Below are 14,832 nucleotides of genomic sequence, written 5' to 3' on the forward strand. Positions count from 1 at the left end.
TACATTACATATGAATATGAGTTGTGCTGTGCTCATTTGTAAAGGGGACGTGAACAAAAATATACACTACATTGCATGGAAAATCAAATCACAGTCTATCTAAAGTTCCATGGAAGAATCCTGAAAAGTGTTGGAGTAGTGACAGTGTGTGATGTACTCGTCCTGCACCAGTGGAAGCCTCTTCAGTCATTACGGTAACTCACCCAATAGCCAAGAGAGGAATTCCAGGAATGTGAAAAGCTCCAATTCATATTGAAACTAGATTAAAATGTGCTAAATGCTGTTTTTACCTCCAATAACAGAGCCGGACTCATCTGCTGTGTGTACGTTGTAACATCTATGCTTCCTGAGGCATTCTAAATGGATCTGTGTTGTCTGAGTGGTTTTCAGGGTGTGGGAGGCTCAGCAGTGTTTTCCACTGTGGATTCTTTTAAAAAAAAGTCAAAGGACTTGTAAAGAGGTTATCAATGACAAGGTCAACTTTTCCAGTCAACTGAACTTTTCCCCACATGAAAAGTTACACCGACATCTGCCTAGTAACAGCAATTCCTCCCATTGGTGCAACTCAAGTCTCCTCCCGTTTGTGTGTGTGTGTGTGTGTGTGTGTGTGTACGCACATGTTAGTGTTAAACTTTACTATTTGCTCTGTGGTAATACTTTATCCATCAATGGATTCTCTTGTGTTTTTGTCTTTTTAATGAGAATGAAGTTTCTGTTCACATCTACTCAAACCTGTCATTAATAGAACACTGCACTATTCTAACAGGTAGCAACTTTAGCGTCTTTAGCATGTTTACAGCTGACATGAAGTTGTTTTGGAGCAGGAGTGAGTGTAAATAAGAGATGAAATGACTGCTGTCCCATGTGTTCACCTCATGTTTGGTGTGTGTGTGGGAGGGAGAGAGAGAGATGTGGTTGTGAGCCCCTGTCGCCCCCTACCGACGCTTACTTACAGCTCCCCCCCTCCCTCCAGGACGCCCGATACTCAGACCCGGACCGCCCAGCACCACCAAGCCCCGCCCAAACTCCCTCTTTCCTAATATATATGTATATAATCGTCTCCCTTCCTCGAGCGTGCCCTCACAGACTACATGTCTCTTTGGTCGCCCCGCCCCTCCAACAACAGCTGACGTCACCGCGCGAACCAAGCCCACCCCACCACCTCCGCCTCCTTGAGCGCGCGCCAGCCGGCTGACTCTGTGTTTGTGTGCGTGCGTGTCTGGTGAGCGCGAGGCAGGGTTTTTTTGTCTCGCGGGGGAAGCGTCCTGTTCTTCAGAGAGCTCACACACACACACACACACACTGGAGCAGGAGGAGCAGGAGCAGCAGCAGGAGCAGCAGCAGCAGCAGCAGCGACAACAAAGCGGTTTAAACAGTGAAACCTTGTCCACCTCTTTATCACAGCGGCACTTTGTCGCATTGTTCGCCGCTGAACCCGGAGCGGCGGCGGCGGTACCAGTGCTGTTATTACCCGCAGAAGTAAGCTAGCACCATGGAAGAGCAGCTGCTCTGCTGCGAGGTGGACTCCATCAGGAGAGCTTACCAGGACGTGAACCTGCTCAACGACAGAGTTCTCCACACCATGCTGAAGGCAGAGGAGAGCTACCTGCCGTCTCCAAACTACTTCAAGTGTGTCCAGAAAGAAATAGTCCCCAAAATGAGGAAAATAGTGTCCACCTGGATGTTAGAGGTTGGTCTGCGGCTGAGTTTTCGCTGCTTCTTTGTGTGCCTAGTTTCTCAGGAAAGCGTCAAACTGTGATGAATGACTTGTGTGAGTTTTGTCACTCTTCATGTTACATAAACCTTTGGAAAGTGCCATGTCTGTCTGTCTGTCTGGGTGGTCCGTGGGCCACGCAGGACAAGACGCCGCGTTTGCTCAAACAATGAATGTCTTTACTTCTTGCTAATGTGACACACCACGTTTTCTTAAAGCTTAGGAAATGTAAGCTAATTAATAACAAGTGGAATTTATTTCCCCAAAATAACAGTAATGTACACGTATGCAGTCTGGCCCGTGCCAGTATACTGCGCCATCTTTGTTGTTGTATATGAGAATGATTTTAATGTGGTTAAAAGTAAAGAGTGGTGTGAGCAGCAGTGACAGTCAGTTCAGCTGTGTTTTCTGCTAAAAGTCGCTTCCACATTTTCTGTTCCAGCTCGTTTGACTGGAATCAACTGGTCAACTTTGTTTAGCCTCTCAGTCTCTGTGTCCGTGAACATTACAGCGACATACACAAAAATGTACACAAATAAACACAATCTATACATTTCAACAGTCGGCTTTGATAAATGCTATGGTCTTCGATATTTACATGCGGGTTTGGCTTGAATTGTGCGCACGTTTGTATTTTTAATTAATTTATGAAGTGGTGCAGCGCTGCGCAGCACGTGAACACAGCCGAGTGTTCGAAATAAATCCACATAAAAATCCAAAGAGTTTAAACGCGACTGCTTTACTTCGCATACGATCAGGCGTTCGATGAGGATCATTTACATGTGAACAAAACGCGTCCTGCTAATTTTTAAATATTTCTAAATATTTTTTGAAAAGATGACGAAGTTGAAATTAGAGAGTGAAACTTGCATCGACGCCACCTTTGTGTCTCAGTCAGAACTGACTGCAAACTCATTCCCGGCTACTTTCTCAGCCCATAAATGCATCACATTAGACCTGATGATGTTTACAATGGCGTTTACATTTAATATCACGTGCCATACACGTGATATGTGAGTTTAAATTAATTAAAATGCACTAAATGCGACATTTCTTTTGAAATTCGTTGGGGATGATTGTGAGCAGCGACTGAATGCAGACAGCTGTGAATGTAATAAATGTGAGCCAGTGAATATGCACGTACACTTGGATTTAGCCTTTAACAAACCACCAGCAGCTTCTAAAGTCCATTTTTCTCACCTCTCAGGTCTGCGAGGAACAAAAATGTGAGGAGGAGGTTTTTCCTCTGGCTATGAACTATGTGGACAGATTTTTATCAGTGGAGGCCACCAGGAAAACACGACTGCAGCTGCTGGGAGCCACATGCATGTTTCTAGCATCCAAGATGAAGGAGACAGTTCCTTTAACGGCAGAGAAACTCTGCATCTACACAGACAACTCAGTCCAGCCTGGAGAACTCCTGGTAATTGCCTTTCTGCAGACTTGGATGTTGTGTAACACACATGTAGCTTCATGAGTGGGCAGACACAGGAGAGCACATGACCAGAATACAGAGAGTTCCAGCTGGATTTTTTTTCAGAGCCACTGTGGTTGTTAATTATTGATTATGCTGAAGTGACACAGATCGATGCTGTGATGAATTGATAATAGGAGCGTACCATTTGCTGAATGGCTGCCTGTGACTTTCCCATGGTGACTGGAAGGCCTCTCTGTTTTCATGAACGTCTCCGTGATTGCCTAGAAAAGCCTGTCTCGCAGTGACACCTAGTGGCTGTCAGATAGAGGTACAGGCAAACAGAACCAGTCACATTCTTATCTGAAACTTCTTTGGATAGGTTTTAATTGTAACTATAAGTAAGTTCAAGTATACATGTGTACATAAAGTGTTTAGAAGTACACAAATAAATAAAAGCAATATTTACGTGTTGGAACTATCTGTTAATGATGCTAACTGCAGAGGGACTTAATGTACCTTAGTTTTTAGAACTACATTGTCCATATTATCCGTAAAGGCGACGCAGGCATTAGTAAGTGACAGGAAGTGAGTATGACTGCAGATAAAAGGCAAAGCGGAGGAAGTGATGAATACATCCCTCTGCTCTGGTTTGTCTATAGCAAATGGAGCTGCTGGTTCTCAACAAGCTGAAGTGGGACCTGGCTTCAGTCACGCCTCATGACTTCATCGACCACTTTCTGTCCAAGCTGAACATTCACCTGTCCACCAAGCAGATCCTGAGGAAACACGCCCAGACCTTTGTGGCGCTCTGTGCTACAGGTAATAACCTCATCTGTGCCGAATACTTGATTCCTTATGGTAACTACATATCTTTTATTTAAAGGTCCAGGTCTTTTACTTACGGCATGTTCTGCTTCTCTGTCTCCGTTCCTTATTTACTTAATGGTAGAACTTAGGTTTTCCCCAACAGAACTGATGTACTTCTTGTACTCTCTTTTATTCATGAGTTTAAATAAATAAATGCCAATGCTGAAGAAAAGTGCTGTTGTATGAGCGGACAGCACTGTGCAATAGCTTCAGCACACAGGAGCTATGGATCCCCCGCTGCCTTCATCACTACGTTCAAATGTGTTATTTTGTGACTCCATTGGTGGATGTATGACACAGAGTCCTTAGGACCACATACCTTCATGTCTGCTAAAACACTGAGGTGCTGGATATTAGAAGAAGAAGAAAGAAAAAGAATATATACTTTATTAATCCCCTTAGGGAAATGATTTCTCTGCCTTTGACCCATCCTAGAATTAGGAAGAGTTCCCTTTCCACTTGGCCACGGGCAGCCAGATATCGATTGGTTAATAAAGTGACAGAAACTTCAGTTTCCAGTTAGAAAAAGCTGTTTCGGACTGAGTTTAACTGGCTAACATTAAGATATTGTAGACCTGAGCATGCTGAAACTGTTAATATCCATAAACTTAAGTTAAAACTCAAATATCACTGTATTCAGTCATTGTCTGTGACAACATGCAGGCCGTGGCTCTGTGTGTGTGTGTGTGTGTGTGTGTGTGGAACCCTGTTCAAACTAAGTCATTTGTGACGACTCCACAGATGTTAACTTCATCGCCAGTCCTCCCTCCATGGTCGCAGCGGGCAGTGTGGTGGCAGCTGTTCAAGGTCTCTACCTGAAGAGCCAAGATGCCTCCTTGTCCTCGCAGAACCTCACCAACTTCCTGTCACAGGTCATCCGCAGTGATCCGGTACGTACACGGCAGCATTGGTTGTGTGGATGTGGGCTGTGCGGCAGCGTTGGCTGACTCACTGTTGATGGTGTCGCCTGCAGGACTGCCTGCGCTCATGTCAGGAGCAGATCGAGTCTCTGCTGGAGTCCAGCCTCCGACAGGCTCAGCAGCACGGCGGAATGACAGAAGCCAAACGTGTGGATGAGGACGTGGACCTGTCCTGCACCCCAACAGACGTCAGAGACATCAACATCTGAAGCCACGCGCCCGCTGCAGCGCGCCGTGACCTGATCATACCAAGTTGTGGATAGAGGTTGGTGATGGGAGGCTCCCTCACCTCCTCCCTTCTGGCCGGGCCACGAGCCTGACCCAACATGTCACTCACATGCACATGCTTAGAAGGGACAGAGTGCCCCCTGCTGGCCCCACAACTATAAACAACAAAGTTCCATTTTATGCCATTGTCCCCTCCCATCCTGGGAAATGAAACTGTAGACATGGTATCACAGAGAAAGTGAGAGGAAACATGGGCTGGAGATAGTTTTTCACCCTCAAATATTAACTAGGAATATTTTAATTACCACAGACTGAACTTAGTCTGAAAGAGAAAAGACTCATTTTACCTAGAATGTTTTAGTCTTTCTGTTCAAACTCTCCCCCGTTTGTCTTGTTACAGTGCAGACATCCATTTATCCCTGGTTGCTTATGTTTAGTCACTTTATTATTATGTTATTTTAGACTTTCTGGTCAGTTTGTTTTTCAGAGCATGTCTGGTGTGAGATGCTCTGACTGTGGTCTGCTGGTTCTGACTTTTGGGCAGACGATGCTCGGTGTTCACGTGTTGACGACATTGTTCACCGTGCTGCAGTTTGACCAGATCAAACTGAAGCAGACGCAAACAAAGCAATCTACATTTCACGTGTCTTTCCTTTGACCCTAACACCATTCCACCTTTTATTTTTGTTTTTCTAAAAAAAAAAAGCACTTTTGGTCAGCTCTGCTGGCTCATTTGAAAAAAAAAAAATCACAATGATTAAGTTTGTAAAAGAAGAAAATAAAATGGGAGTGTGAGCAGCAGGACACCAGCCCTGACACGAGTGTGTCACATCATCTGTGGTCACTTCCTGTCAGAGCAGTGAATTCTTAGACTGAAAGCTAAAACAAGTCTAAACTGAGTTTTTAATTCACAGATTATAGTCAGATGGCAACATATAAACCAATCAGGAAGCTTATGTCTTCAACAGTCAACTTCATCATCAGTTAGTTCAGTTTGTGGTACAGAGGTTCAAACCCCGGTCAGTGTGGGTGGAGTCACACAGGTAGAGCCGCTCTAAGAAATCTCTTTGGTTTTCAGTAAATCTCAGCGAGCCCAAGACTGAAGGTCCACAAATAAATATTAGAAGTATTATTTTTATTGTCAAAGTAATACTTTATTTTCACATAGTATTATTTATTTTTTTGTAGCTTGGATGTTCTAGTTTGTCGACTGTGGCTCCACCCACTGATGTTTTACTGTCTCCAGAGCCACCGCTGCCAGAAACACTTGTTCACGTTTAAGTCCAGAGCGCCGCTCCACCTCAAACACGGCTTATGGATTCTGTGATGGGGATGAAGCTCACCCAAAAGAGGAGGGCGGAGACTGTTGACATGATTTTGCACAAACCTTAAACACAAGTGAAGAGGCAGCAGAAAGTGGCAGAGAAGGTTGAAGGCTCATGTCTGGATTCCAGGACGCACTCATCCGTCAAATCAAGCTCGAGAGGAAACGAGGTTTCTGATTGTACATTAAGGATGGAGAGTAGGAGAGAAACACTCCTTGTATTCTGCTGCTATAGAAAATAAATCCCAGCTACATGTTTAAATAGATAAATGATTAAAATCAATGCTTTTCTCCTGTTTGCTGCTACATTTTTGGATGTTTTTTTTTATACATATATATGTCAATATACTGCCATTCTAGGTTTGAATTTTCTCATAGAAAATTGTATTGACATCCTCAGCTTTGATGTAGATTCTATGTGATGAGTTGTTTTTGTTTTGTTATTGTGTTATTGCCTAATATGATTCTCCATACTATTCCCAAAAAAAATGAACTGATGTACGGTAATGCTTTGATCCACAATACCTCATGTGACAGTCAAGATCTCTCTCTGATTTGTAGTGGTTTTATTTGTTTAGCTCGGATTCTTTTCTCCTTGTTGGTTCAGTGCCTGCGAGCTCTGTTTAACCTGCCCGAGGTGAAAGGGTGAGTCCGGGGCATGCGTTCATACTGGTGCCATAACAGAAAATGGGATATGTATAACTCTGTTGAGTGTTAAGCTGTCTCGCTGAAAGAGACTTTATCCCCCTTTAGGCCCATAGTGGCCTTCCTTCCTTCATCCTTCCTTCATTCCTTCCTTCCCTTTTTTATATTTATAAAAGAGAAAAAAGCTTTTGCTCCAAGTTTCTTATCGTCAGTGAGTTGATTTGAGTAAGTAAATAGATTCAGTGTCATGCTCGGTAAGCCATAGACTGTTTTTGTTCTGTTTTTACAAATCATTCAAACACTTGTTTCTACTTCAAGCCGGTTGTTTGCAACTGGAATAAACTCAATACAAACAATAAAACATGTTGTAGATTGTGGGGGCGTGGCTCTCTGTTGTGTTCTGTTCTACAGGAAGTGATTTGAAGTCATGTCAGAATCACAGGAAACATTATTCACATTGTGCAAGTGCATGTCAGCTACTTGAACTGATACTGCTCTAGTTGGTCAGATCCATCTTTTACTGCTTTATCCTACGCATGAGGGTCACAGGGGGCGCTGTACCAATGTCAGCTGACACAGGGCGAATGATGGGGTCACACCCTGGACAGCTGGTCAGTCCATCACAGGGACAGACGGAGACAAATTCCACACACATAAGCCGTGAAGCAACAGTGATATAACAGTGACAGATCTTTAGTCTTATGAGTTGTGTGAAATATAATCCTGCAGCAAACTGACGGATGAGCCGCTGGTGGAGGTGGAGCGTGAATATCTGCTGAATGTCTAACTAGACGTTAGTCCTTGTTAGCCGGTTTAAGCTTTCTGCGGGTCGTTCATGATCATCATTCTGACCCGGTTGGGCTTTGGGCGCTGACGTCGGCACTGAAGGTGGTACCCATGGGTTAGGATTGTAAGAACCCTGAGTGTCTGAGGCGTGAGCAGCCCAAAACTGAAGCTGCGTCACCAAAACCTATCCGATGCTCTACCCCAATGCATCAGTTTGTGGCCCCACGGCCCCTGAAATGGTGTCCTCCCGTTACACCGCTCGGGCTCCAGGGGGAGCAGTCGAGACTTCATCTGGGACAACTCCGCTCAGAGTTGGTCCACTGTGTAGAGGTCGTCTGCATCAGCTGACCGGCTGAGACACCGAGGCAGGAGGAGCAGTGACCATGAGCGTCTTCATGCTGGTCACAAAGTAATGAGTAGCTAGCATGGTTAGCAATCCTCGCTAAAACAATAATGATAGTGTGAGCTTCACTACTCACGGCTGCTTCAGGAAGGAAGGAAGAGTAGAAAGGCATCAGTGGAGAGAACCAGACTCAAAAAGGAGGAAGATAAGCGACAGTTTGGGTGGAGTGATAACATGATAACAATAAATATCACCAGAGACACATCCACCATATCAAAGGAAAAACGTTTGATAAAGTCAACAGATGAAGCAGGTTTGCTGTAGAGAGGTCAGAGGTCAAACTGCCACGTCCTCTTCCCCGTGTCTCACTCACAACAACAGCATGTGAACGTGGAGTGAGCAGCTGATGTTGGGGATTCTGTGATGGGGATGAAGCTCACAGAAAAGAGGAGGGCGGAGACTGTTGACATGATTTTGCACAAACCTTAAACACAAGTGAAGAGGCAGCAGAAGGTTGAAGGCTCGTGTCTGGATTCCAGGACGAACTCATCCGTCAAATCAAGCTCGAGAGGCAACGAGGTGTCTGATTGTACATTAAGGATGGAGAGTAGGAGAGAAAATAAATCTCAACACAATTACAGACACTCAACAACACACCAACAACTCAACGTTACACAAACACAGCTGTGGTTTTCCTCTGATTCAAATAAGAGGAAAGTTTTCAAATCCATTTTTTTTATTTTATTTAAAAAATGTGTCAATAATTATCAATATCAATCAATATGAAGAAGTTATATTATGATGTGCTTTTCAGGGAGAGAGAGGTGGGATTATGATTATAAAGTCGTGTGTGTGTGTGTGGATAAAACGATAGAAACCTTGGTGATTACATGTCATGTGTTCAGTGTGAGCTGATATCTGCTCCTCCTCCTTCACCTTGTGGTGAAATTTGATGCCACCGTTTCATTCAGAGGGTTTTTCTGCTGCAGACTGGACGGCTGCATTTGTCACCACTCACCACCTGCTCCACACATTCCTCTGCATTCTCCCCCGCCTCTCCTCCTCCTCTGCATTCTCCCCCTCCTCTGCATTCTCCCCCTCCTCCATTTCTCTCTTTTCTCTGTTTGCCTTTAGAAGCTTCCGACTAGAAGACAGCATTCACCTGCTGCCTGACGCGCGCACACACACACACACAATCCTCTGTGTGTGTGTGTGTGTGTGTAGCATGTACACATGAGTAGTCACACTTCTTCTTTTCTACTTTCTACTACTCTTTCAAACAAATAGCTACTTCATGTATAAACAGAGTTTTATAAATCAAACTGAAAAGAACGAACATGCTGTCAGAGGCAACGCACTCATGGTTTTTATTCTGGCTCATAGAAATATGACGGTTAGGGTCATCTGATCACAATGGTGTCCATTTAATTCCCACGTATAAGTCCTTACTTAAAAGCAGCAAACCACATATAAAACTGCATATGTACGGAATAATGATGGCATTGAAACTTTAAAAGGTTGCTTCTCCCGCACCAACTGCAACTCTCTTTCATGGCCTAGAGTTAGAGGAGGCCACAGATAGTACATACATACATGTATAGTACAGGAGAAAATGGCATTAAGGAACCTTTAGGGGACATGTATGAAAATATGCAGAAATAACTTAATCACAAATTAAGAACAGCTGGGAATAATGAGCAGGAAAAACTTGAATCCCACTGCTTGGCCATGTGGGACTCTGGGAAAGCCATGACAAACATGGCACCAGCTAAAATGGGCAATAATCACCATTGACCAGCAGGTTGTAGAGAAACTTCTTCATGCATCTGCACCCGGATGGCATTTCGGGGCACTTATTGATGCCTGGTGCTCCATCTACCAGAAGTCTCTAGACATTCATTTTGTTTCCTCTATCTGGAAAAGCTCTACGATTATTCCTGTACCTAAAAAAGCAACAATGACGACCGTCCTGTAGCACTTACATCTCTAGTAATGAAGTGTTTTGAGAAAATGATGAGCTCAGGGTTGCGTTCTTCACGGCTACTTTTATTTTATTTATTTATCTATTCATTTATTTATGGGAAATGTGTTGAGATCGCACTGTTGGGCACCATGTTGTGTATTACTCACCATCAGGGTCATTTTAAAAGTTGTTGTATCATGTTGTACATGTTTTTTCACCTGCAGCATGAGTGTAGGGCCCAAGACAATAATCTTAATCTTAATCTTAATCTGGTCCATTTAAACTAACAGTATCTATGATAGATATGTTCCATACAACCAAGTAGTAAATGGTTAAAGCACTGAGAACAGAACATCCATCAAATAATGAAACAGAAATCAACATCAGCACCATCTACCCCATCACACTGCACTTGTGCCACCATCTACCCCCGCGGGTATTTGTATTTTCAGTATAAAACAAAAACATGACATTACAATTGTAATTGTAAATAAATGTGAACATTCCTAGAACTGACCACAGTGTTAATCTGGTTAATCTCTAACTCTCACAAACTGTCCGTCAGTCGTGAGGAATCACACAGGAACGTCACTGATGGTTTCAGAGAGAGCCTCTTTGCCATTTCTTATCTCTTGGAGGAGAGTGAGTAGACCTGCGACCTCAGGTGTTCCTGCAGCGTAGCCATCGTGCTAACTTCCTCATGGTTTTCTGCGATTGTCGCTTTGTCTCTGATCTTCCTGGGTCCAGACTTTAGTGGTCTGAACAAGTTTTAAGTAGGTCTAGCCCCTGGACGAGACCTGGACTCAGGTCCCCTGCATCACATTCACTGTCCACGACACACACAGGTCAGCTGCTCCTCTTCATCATCATCATCATCATCATCAGGACAGACTCAGAAGGAAGTCCCCTCAGAGGTTTTGATGTAATCCTTGAAGTCAGTTGGGGCGTTCAGCATCGAGCAGACCTAGCACACAGGAAACAGATGTTAGCTTGCTTTGTTGAACCGCTCTGACCAAACACAGACTCACGAGGACCAGTACCTGTCTGAACTTGGCTCGGATCTTCTCCACATCCTCCTGCAGCGCTGCTGACTGTGGGTCATCATGAGGAGAGGACTGGACCAGAGTCATCAGAGTGTCCAGAGCTTTCAGACGCTTCCTGAACACACACACACACACACACACACTGCAGTGACTTCCTCTAATCTTAACTTGAACCAGTTCTTTAGAGATGAGGTTCTTCCTCATTTCATTACTGTAGGACCAGATTTTGGTCTCCACGTGAACTAGTCATAAGAAATATTAATAATCTCACACTTTTCATTATAGGGAGTGTTCTGATTTTCAATGAGGTCAAAACTGACTGTGCTGTGAGCGCCCCCTACAAAAGCTTTGGTCTACAATATATATGACAAATATGTTTGCTGCTCAAACTTCTCTCACTCACTCTCCCACACCAAAGTCCACAGAGAAATTCCAAATGTGTCATTTTGTGTTCGTCAGTGACACAAACTGAAGCCACATGCCAGAGGTCAGAGGTTACTGAAATAAAAATGCTCCTTGAAATTTTTTAAAAAAAAATCTCTTTCCTGTATGACAATAACATAAAGTAATAAAACTGGAACAAACATGACTAATGAAATAAATTGTCATTTCTCCAAAGATTTGTGGAAAGTGAGACGTCTCACTCTGAGCATCGTATGCCGTGGGAGACACACCATGACGTCACCAACGACTGCTAACGTCGCCGCCCACTGTTAGTCGACTAGTCGTTGCAGCCCTACATACAACGAGCAATAAATGAAAATGCAGCTTTTTGTTTTTAATATAATGAAAAACAACCTGTTGAAAACCGGTCACTCTAAATCAGGGGTCTGGACGTCACCTACTCAGTATGTTGGTAAATACAATGCAGAGTTGTTTGTGTACCTTGATTTGTTGTCTGTGTTATTTTGGAGGAGACATTTCCAGGTGATGGCAAACCCATGATAGAAGGAAATCTGTAGGTCAGAGGAACAGATAACGTCACATATGCTATTTTGTTTTCTGTCATTGTTTTCAATACAGTCATGTCTGGATCAGTGAAACCCAGCTTCACTATGAGGTGCTTCGCAGCCTTCTGGATTTATGGGACTCTGTGCATGTGCGTTGTGTACATGAAGTATTTCTGACGCACTTCACATCTTTATCAGTCCCTGCTGATTATAACGAATGATTAAGTGAAGAACCCTTTTTTTAGTTCAAGCTCCAGGAAGATGAGTGTCCTGTCTCCAGTTCCGCACTCTCTGCAGGGTTATACTTGAAACTTGTTCTATATTAATATATTTTTAGTTTAGTGTAGTTTTTTATTGTGCCACAAATAAAAAGGTGTTGCATAATTAACAAGTCAACAGAGCTTTATTTACACATTTTATACAAGGATCCAAAATAGTGAGACTTCTGAACGGCTCCTCATGATCCGGCTCCCTGCACAGAGCCGATAATCCCATCTGTAGTTTGTACCAAAAGTATGCAATATGTTTTAATTCCACAACAGGAGATACGTGATGTGACCTCAGATTAGTTTGTGGGAATAAAGCCTGGATATTCTGTATCAGAAATGAAGTGTTGGACAATATTACCCCTAGTAAATCCCTTTATTTCAATTAGCACAGTTCTGTCTTTATTTTACATGAAGCTTAAAAAACAGAATCTGACGACATCTGCATATAACACGTTTACAGGCTAATACTGTTGTTTCCTAGTTTACTTGTGACGATGCTAAATGTTTATACAGATAAATAAATAAAAATGATCAGGTTCTCAATAGTATTTAAATTCGGGGGGGTAACTCACTGACCTCTGTGGATAACTTGGCTCCATGACAGGCCCCATGTCTGCGGCCCTCCAGCAATCCTCGACTTTTCCCGCTCTCAAATCCCTCACTGTAACCTTCTCCTCGAAACCTGGAAAGCACAAGTCTCACTTAGCGGCTACAGATTATTTCTACCTTTCAGTCCCTTCAATTTCAGTTCAATTCAGTTTTATTTATATAGCGCCAAATCATGACATACATCATCTCACGGCTCTGTACATAAACAACATCAGTTGTTTGGCTGTTGCTTGGTTACGGTAACTGTGCTTTAATCCTTCACAGTGCAGGTTCCATGATGTAGCTTGTCACCACATTATCAACATTATCTCTCTCCCTGTTTATTGTTGACCTAAGTGTTTTACGCTTGCTATGCCGACAGTTGGACAGAGACTTAAGTAAATGTTAGGAGTCAAAATACAACACTACAAACTTAATCAAGCACTTCCAAAAGCATTATAAGTTATAGAGTTTATTCACGAAGCAAGGATATCAGATCAGTATCAAGCCTTGGTCCACATGCAAAGCTCAGGTATCAGGACTAAAAAAGTCAGATTGGCATTGACTGACAAAAGACTCCAGTAGACCACACTACACCTCACTATAGTGAAGTCCTATTCAATATATAGAATAGTCATTCAATACTTTCAATAGAGATAGTTAGTATTATTATTCAATAAAGGCTTGTTTACAATCATTTACAATGATACACTGTCCCTTGAAAGACCTGTAATATCATAGCACGTGAAAGCATGCTGTACATACGTTATTATTATTGTCTTATTATTATTATTATTATGTGTGTTCTCTCATAGATGATCTTAATGAGAGGACAACAGATGAGCAGGAGGTCTATGACGTGAAGGTTAACGTGCAATAACTACTCCATTAAAGATTTATCAACCTCATTATTGAACTCATTCCATTCTCCAGCCTGAGCTTTACTTTGAAATGTTTACTTTGACTTCCGTGTCCTTCTACAAACACGCACGTCTGATACACTGTCAACACAGCGTCATGTTTGAAACACGAGGTGAAGCCTCCTGTCACGTGAGTCACGAGGTCGACACACTGGACACATAATATGACAGATTATATCATAGTGCGCGAGAAGTAAACTCACCGTTCCTCCGCCAGAAGAATTCCGTCAAACAAATCGTCGTGAGTCGACATCTCCGCTCAATCCTCCGTGACACCGACAACCAGGAAACACACGTATGACCGGACACCATGCTGCCACCTTGTGGCTGGGAGGTCAACTGGCGAACGCTTGTCGTCTTCTCAGTCCCGTTGTCCCACTTGATTCTCTGATGCTCTGTCATCTTAAATCTTTGTCTCAGCTACTTCTTTGTTTGATTTGGGTCCGATTCTGTCTTTTTTATAAAGCACTGTGTCTGAACTGACATTGTTTTAAATAATTAAACTTCCATTTCAACATGTCCACTTGTTAGAAGTGAAAGTTTAAGTGGGGCTTTCTCCCAGCAGAGGGCGCTACAGGGTAAGTGTAGAGCGGGCTTGTGTCTGCTGTAGTGTCACGTGAGTTGGAAACACATGCAGGGGCGGTCTTAGACCATTTGGTGCCCTAGGCGAGCTTGAATGATGGCGCCCCTTCCCCATGAGAAAATAATTAATGTCCAAAGAATTGCACATTTATTTAAACAATTATAATACAAACATTATGTGCGGAAGAATAAACCTGTTCAATAATAAATATACAAAAAATAAACTTTTAACTTTAACAGTAGTGCAACATCTGAGATCAAAAAGAATCAAAA

General features: G+C 43.0%; 2 protein-coding genes across 2 annotated transcripts; one reads left to right on the forward strand and one right to left on the reverse strand.

Annotated features, from left to right (window-relative positions):
- The first annotated feature begins 1,087 nt into the window (after positions 1-1,087).
- ccnd1 (cyclin D1) lies at positions 1,088-7,492 on the forward strand. The gene is made up of 5 exons (XM_044036685.1): positions 1,088-1,690; positions 2,922-3,137; positions 3,791-3,950; positions 4,740-4,888; positions 4,972-7,492. The coding sequence occupies exons 1-5, from the start codon at positions 1,493-1,495 to the stop codon at positions 5,125-5,127; spliced, it is 879 nt and encodes a 292-aa protein (XP_043892620.1). The 5' UTR covers positions 1,088-1,492; the 3' UTR covers positions 5,128-7,492.
- Positions 7,493-9,587: 2,095 nt separating this feature from the next.
- lto1 (LTO1 maturation factor of ABCE1) lies at positions 9,588-14,283 on the reverse strand. Its single transcript, XM_044035315.1, has 5 exons — positions 14,181-14,283; positions 13,046-13,151; positions 12,136-12,206; positions 11,248-11,365; positions 9,588-11,171 (listed from the first exon to the last, which is right to left on the reverse strand). Exons 1-5 carry the CDS (start codon positions 14,228-14,230, stop codon positions 11,100-11,102), a joined length of 417 nt encoding a protein of 138 aa, XP_043891250.1. The 5' UTR covers positions 14,231-14,283; the 3' UTR covers positions 9,588-11,099.
- Between the last annotated feature and the right edge of the window lie 549 nt (positions 14,284-14,832).

This window comes from Solea senegalensis, linkage group LG10 (assembly GCF_019176455.1).
Source record: "Solea senegalensis isolate Sse05_10M linkage group LG10, IFAPA_SoseM_1, whole genome shotgun sequence".
In the NCBI taxonomy this organism is placed as follows: domain Eukaryota; kingdom Metazoa; phylum Chordata; class Actinopteri; order Pleuronectiformes; family Soleidae; genus Solea; species Solea senegalensis.